The sequence below is a fragment of the Zingiber officinale genome, chromosome 8A (genome assembly GCF_018446385.1).
Source record: "Zingiber officinale cultivar Zhangliang chromosome 8A, Zo_v1.1, whole genome shotgun sequence".
Classification (NCBI taxonomy): Eukaryota; Viridiplantae; Streptophyta; class Magnoliopsida; order Zingiberales; family Zingiberaceae; genus Zingiber; species Zingiber officinale.
In genome coordinates, this window is record NC_056000.1 from 38,329,365 (window position 1) to 38,335,953 (window position 6,589).

Genomic DNA, 6,589 nt, shown 5'->3' on the forward strand with positions numbered 1-6,589 from the left:
CACACCCTCCACTAAATAAAACTCTCCTTTATGGTAACTACCAAGGGCGGAGAAGCCCTACAAGACTCAATACAAGAAGAGAGGGAAAGGATACAAGAAATACAAGCTTACAATGAGTACAAAACCCTAACCCTAGCTTCTCTTCTTGGCTTTGATCCGCCTCTTGACTTGGAGAGCTTCCAAGATCCTTCAAGAACTGGCGATCTGAGCTTTGTGAGCGCTGTGGAGGAGTTGGCGAGAGCTCTGGAGTGAATCGGTGAAGAGATACCGCAGTCATCGAACGCCTGCAGCTATAAACGACGCCAACGGTCGGATCCCGATCGATTCGAATGTTCCCAATCGATCGGGGAGGCTTTGGATCGATCCACGGATCGATCCAGAGCGCCTCTGTGCTCTGGAAACGCGCCTGGATCGATCCACGGATCGCGCGAAGGAGCGATCCACGATCGATCCAGACTCGATCGCTGGGAATCTGGATCGATCCATTGATCGATCCAGAGCCTGGATCGATCCACCGATCGATCCAGAGCCTGGATCAATCCACCGATCGATCCAGCACTTGGTTTTTGTCCAAAACCAAGTCCTAAACCTCCCAAACCAACATCCGGTCAACCTTGACCTGTTGGTATGTCATGCCTAGCATCTAGTCACTCCCTTGACCTGCTAGGACTCCCTTACCAAGTGTCCGGTCAATCCCTTTGACCCACTTGGACTTTTCTCTGTGCCAAGTATCCGGTCAATCCCTTGACCTACTTGGACTTTTCTTTCATGCCAAGTATCCATCAATCCTTCGACCTACTTGGACTTCCCAAAGACCGGATGTCCGATCATCCTTGATCCATCTGGATTTTCCTGCCCGGCTTCACTCACCGGGGCTTTCACCTAGCTTCACTCACTAGGGTTTTCCATCCGCCTAGCTTCACCACTAGGACTTTCACCTAGCTTCACTCACTAGGGTTTTCACCGCCTAGCTTCACCACTAGGACTTTCACCGGCTTCACTCACCGGATTTCCATCCGCCTAGCTTCACTCACTAGGACTTCCTCCGCCTGGCTTCACTCACAGACTTCCATCCGCCTAACATCCCAGTTAGGACTTCCCAGTCAAGTATCCAGTCAACCTTGACCTACTTGACTCTTCTTCAATCAATATCTTATTGTCAAACATCTAAACCCAAACCAAGACTCAGCTTGGTTACCCAGGTCAACCTTGACCTGAGGGATATTGCACCAACAATCTCCCCCTTTTTGATGTTTGACAATACCACAATAACACTTACAATCCCATATGTAAGTTAGGCTAATCCCATAGCCTCCTTCTTCATGCCACTAGGTAATGAAAGCATAAATTAAGCTCTTCATTCTCCCCCTAAGAGGGCAAACTCCCTCTAGGTAATGAAAGCCTAACTTATTCCCTTTCATGAGTCCTTTCATTCTCCCCCTATGACCTTCCCATAGGTAATGAAGGACTAAACTTAACCATACACCAGTTTCTACAGCAACTACAGAACGAGCCTTTTCAGGGATGAAACTCATTAAGACGCCACTTCGTAATAAAATGGAAAATGACCTTATGGCCAATACCATGGTTGTTTATATAGAGAGGGATATTGCTCCAGGTATTGATACAGAATTTATCATAAACAAGTTTGATGTATTGAAAAATCGCAAAATACAGCTTAAATAAGAATTCGGTATGTTTATTTAGTTTCTTTTATTTTTATTATGTGAAGTTCAAATTAATATGTAAAAACATTTTGCCCAGTGCTCACCAGGAAAAATATTGCTGGCTACGCCCCTGCGGCCACCCATAGTTCTCGGCTTCATAGTCCACTTGGCCCGGCAAATTTGACCATTTAACTTTAACTTCCGTGTCAGTTGATCTTTACTATTTTGACCCACATTTGGTGACCATCTTTATCAAGGTATCAGCCTCAATCTGGAAACACCGAGAAATGTCGAACTTAAGTTTGAGTTACGAAACAAGAAGCATTCACATCGTAAAGGCAAATTTTCCAAGTTTTTTCAAGAGAGACAGTTGGTAGTATGAAGAAATCTTGAGATAGAGATTGTGTTTATCTTTATGGTTCAATGTATAGAAGGATTAATTAAACTTTGTCATTTTCGAACACTTCATCAGCCATCGCCATGTAGTTTCAGTTTCATGCATATTTTGTCAAACTTGTCATTTCGAGTGGATTCTTTGCATCAATGATAAGACTTTAATTTGACAAAACATGCATGAAACCAAATTTGCCTTTTTTTTTCAATATCCACGTATACCGTTATTACAATGATTAATTATGAACGTGATCAATCTCACAAAAAATTTTCACACCCTATTAGGATAAATTAAATCCGCCATACTAAAATTTTCAAATTCCTTGAATGTAAGGTCATGAGTAAGATTTGAATCTTCGTTACTCGGGAGTTGGTCACAGCATCTACTATTGCACCATAATCTTGGTACAAACTAAATTTATTTATTGGGGCAAAATATGAAGTCATACGGCTCCTTCAAGATGATCCCACATTGGATAAATCAAGAGAGTTATTTGTCCTAGTGTAATGACCCTAGGGAGGCCAGGCACCAAACCAAAATTGCTTATGACTTTGATTCATTTACCACCTTAATAATCATCATCAAATTGATAAAGTACGTACGAGTCACATAATCAACCATTCATAGTTAAAATTAAACTAGCAAGATGATAGTGAAGTAATGCAATCATTAAACAGGTAGTTTAGCAAGTAGATGAAGAGGGGTCTTCTTGTGCATGGTGATTCCTAATGTCTCCTCCATGTCCAATTCATGCACCTCCGACGGCAGCTCCCAGTCAAAACTATACAAGAGATTCGCCAGCGCCAGCTCCACCACCGCCACCCCGAAATTGATCCCCGGGCAGATCCGGCGGCCGGCTCCGAAGGGGAGAAAACAAAAGTCGTGGTTCCCCCTGAAGTCGACCTCGCCGCCCAAGAATCTCTCTGGCCAGAATTCCTCGGGGTCGCTCCAGCCGTCGGGGTCTCTGCCGATGGCCCTGGAGTTGACGAACACTCTCGTTCCCGCCGGGACCTCGTAGCTTCCGACGGTGCACCGCTCGGTGGTTTCGCGGGAAATCCCGAGAGGGGCCGGCGGGTGCAATCTGAGGGTCTCCTTGATGACCAATTTCAGGTAGTCGAGGTTTCCGAGGTCGGACTCTTCGACCTTGCCCTTGTAGCCCACGGCCTGCCGGAGCTCCTTCTGCGTTCGCTCCATGACTTTAGGGTTCCTCATCAGCTCCGCCATTGCCCAAATGATCGTGGCAGAGGAGGTATTTGTTCCCGCCAAAAAGATGTCCTGGAATCCATTCGCCGATCAAAAATTAATGGGAAGATCTGCGAAGATGTGAATGGATTACCGTTAGAAGAGCCTTGACATGATCCATGCTCTTGATGATGTTTTTGTCCTTCGGATTCCGGTGTAGTCGGAGCAATAGATCGACCATGTCGACCTCGTCGTGATCCTCCCGGGAGAGGTGCTGTGCGATCACTTTGTTGTGGAGGTCGTTCAGCTGATTGAATACCTTCTCCAGCCTCGCCTGCAGGCCGTCGAGCTTGTGGAGCCACCGCAGCCGAGGGAAGAAGTCGCCGGCGGAGAACCCTCCCATCAGCTCCCCTGCCTCCGCGAGAATCCGGTCGATGTCGTTGCTCCCTCTGCCATCGCCGCCGAACGCGGTGCGGCACACGATGCTGTTCGCCAGCGCGAGCATCATCCTGCTGAGGTTGACCGGCGACGACGATGGATGGTTGCGTATGGAGGCGACGGCGCAGGCCACCTCCTCTTCCCGGACGGCCCGGAAGGACTGCACGCGCGCTGCGCTCAGCAGCTCCACCATGTAGACCTTGCGCGCCTGGCGCCAGTACTCGCCGTGCGGGGCGAAGGCGACGTCGAGGAGCCCGTAGCTTAGCTTGGTGGCGGCGAACAGAGCCGGGCGGCCGGAGAAGGCGAGATCGTGGTGCTTGAAGACGTCGCGAGCGGCGGCGCCGCAGGAGACGACCAGCGTGGGGACGGAGCCAAGGCGGAGGTACATAAGCGGTCCGTGCTGGGCGGCTAGTGCGGAGAGGGAGAGGTGGGGGGCGTTGGTGCTCAGTTGGTGAAGGTTCCCGATGATGGGCAGCGGCCGCGGCCCCGGCGGGAGCTTGGCTTTGGATTGGCGATCTCTTCCTTCGCCGCGCTGACTCCGCCGTAGAAGAAGGAAGAGCAGAGGAATCGAGACGACGCAGCAGAAGAACAGAATGCAACCGTTTGGATTCATCATTCATGGCTGTGGAATCAATTGGAATGGAGGAGCATTCATATAGAGGATGACACGTGCGTTTCGGGAGCTCAGGAAGAACTGCCACCGTTAGGATTAGGAGAAATTATAGAAGAATTAAGAGTAAAAAATTAAAAAGTGCGTCTCAGATGCATGAACGTTCCAAAAAAATCAAAAGAACGAAAGAACGCCTTATTTTCCAAGAATACTTGCAGCTACGATTAACTGCTACGCTGTATAACAGTTTAAATATAATGTGATTATAAGAGATGGGCTAGACTCCTGAACAATCATAGTTTAAATTTCATTCAGGCACATTATACGTGAGTATTTGAAAAAATTATGAAAATGGATGGTCATGATTTATTTGTGCTTTTTAATTTATCCTAATGTCTATCGAAAATTTTTATAGGATTGAACCTATTACTTAAAAAATTAATCAAATCATAAAAATTAGATATCTAAATTATAAAAAAATGTAATATATAATAATATTCTATAACTGTTACCATGTGTATTGATAATATAATATTATTATAGTATTGTAGCTAATACTCAGTACTTTTTACCATTGTTTTAAAGTTATTTTGACTAATTTAAACTCGTTTTAATAAAATTTAAATAATTTTAATCAATTTGGTAATTTAGGACTCTAACAAAGTTGGTAAAAAGTATTTACCATAGTAGTATTCAAATTTAGGGTTTAAAATTTTAAAATATAATAGATAAGTTTTTAAAATATTCAAATCATGTATCATAGTTTTAAAATTATCAAATCACGTACCTACTTTCCATTTTACCCTCATCTTCAAACCAATTCAACTGGAAAAATAAATCAGTTGAATCGATTTCATTCTATTTGAAAAATTCATCAGCCGATTTCGATCAAAATCGACTAATGGACTTAGAGAACTCGGAATGATATGAAATCAATTTTTATATATTTGTTTAGTTCTTCTGATTGTAAAAATGCTATCAAATATCAATTTGACCCACTATATCGAGGGCGGTGATTTTTTTAAATACGAATATATTCAAAAAATTACTCTATGTTTAAAAAATCACTGCTCTTAATATATTAAATCAAATTGATATTTGATAGCATTTTTATAATCAGGAGAACTAGACGAACACGTAGAAAATGGTTTCATGTCATTTCGAGGTCTCTATGTCCATCAGTCGATTTTGGCCGAAATTGACTGATGAACTTAGAGACCTTGAAATGACATGAAATAAGTTTCTATGTATTCGTCTAGTTTTCTGATTGTAAAAATGCTATCAAATATCAATTTGATCCAATATATTAAGAGTAATGATTTTTTAAATATGAATATATTTAAAAAAATTAATTTGTATTCAAAAAATCACTGTTCTCGATATATTAGGTCAAATTGATATTTGAAAGAATTGATATAATCATAAGAACTAGAAGAACTCATAGAATTTGGTTTCACTTCATTCTAAGCTCTCTAGGTCCATCAACCGATTTTGGCCGAATGAACCTACATTGATTTTATTTAGATTCATTTGATCATAGTTTCAAAAAAAAATCGCTGCTCTCAATATATTGCGTTAAATTGATATTTGATAGTGATACGATGATAAGGGGGGAGCCCACCTTGGGAAAGGCCTTCGCCACAGGGAAAGTCAAAGTCGAGACGGTCAGCACCCCCTATCACAGGCCGGGCGGGCGAGTGGGTCGCCCGACCAAGATACGAAAGGCCCGAGTTGACATCATCAATAGCTCGCCCCCCAGGCGAGCTAAGATGCTCAAGACAGGAATGAAGGCCAAAGTGTCTGCAACAGCAGGCCGAGCGGCCACCCTGTTCAGCTGAGCCACAGACACTGAGGGATATCCTTCTATATCCTTTTGGGAGTTAGTGTCGCCGACAAGCGGCATGTTCGAACAGAGGATCGTACGACAGAAGCTTCCACTGTCACTTCAGATATATGCTCGGCTTGTTAAGGTACTGTGTCAGGGACACTTTACTGACATGACTATTCGCGAAAGGTTTAGGATAGTGCGCCTGCTTTAAGAAGCGTGCACACACGCTACAGGAACTCTATATAAAGGGGAGTCCAAGCATCGATGGAGGTATGCTTTTCTCGTGATCTCTACAATAGCGCTACAGTTTACTTTGCTTCTTGCTTCACCGGAGACTGACTTAAGCGTTAGAGGGTCATCGTCGGGGACCCCTTCCCCGACTCGGCACTGACGTTGCCTGTGTTGCAAGCAAGCGTGAGGTCCTTCGGAGGTCAACAGGAGTGTCACGTCCCTAGCATCCACTTCCTCGA

At 44.2% G+C, this 6,589-nt stretch overlaps 1 protein-coding gene across 1 annotated transcript; it reads right to left on the minus strand.

The window, feature by feature from the left end:
• Nucleotides 1–2,666: 2,666 nt before the first annotated feature.
• LOC122011405 (cytochrome P450 71A9-like) lies at nucleotides 2,667–4,492 on the minus strand. Its single transcript, XM_042567794.1, has 2 exons — nucleotides 3,398–4,492; nucleotides 2,667–3,336 (listed from the first exon to the last, which is right to left on the minus strand). The coding sequence occupies exons 1-2, from the start codon at nucleotides 4,295–4,297 to the stop codon at nucleotides 2,731–2,733; spliced, it is 1,506 nt and encodes a 501-aa protein (XP_042423728.1). The 5' UTR covers nucleotides 4,298–4,492; the 3' UTR covers nucleotides 2,667–2,730.
• Between the last annotated feature and the right edge of the window lie 2,097 nt (nucleotides 4,493–6,589).

Excerpts from the sequence above, each read along its gene's own strand:
- LOC122011405 (XM_042567794.1), bottom strand. The coding sequence starts at position 4,297 with ATGATGAATCCAAACGGTTGCATTCTGTTCTTCTGCTGCGTCGTCTCG. Across the intron at positions 3,337-3,397 it reads ATGTCAAGGCTCTTCTAACG|GACATCTTTTTGGCGGGAAC; the intron begins GTAATCCATTCA and ends AATGGATTCCAG.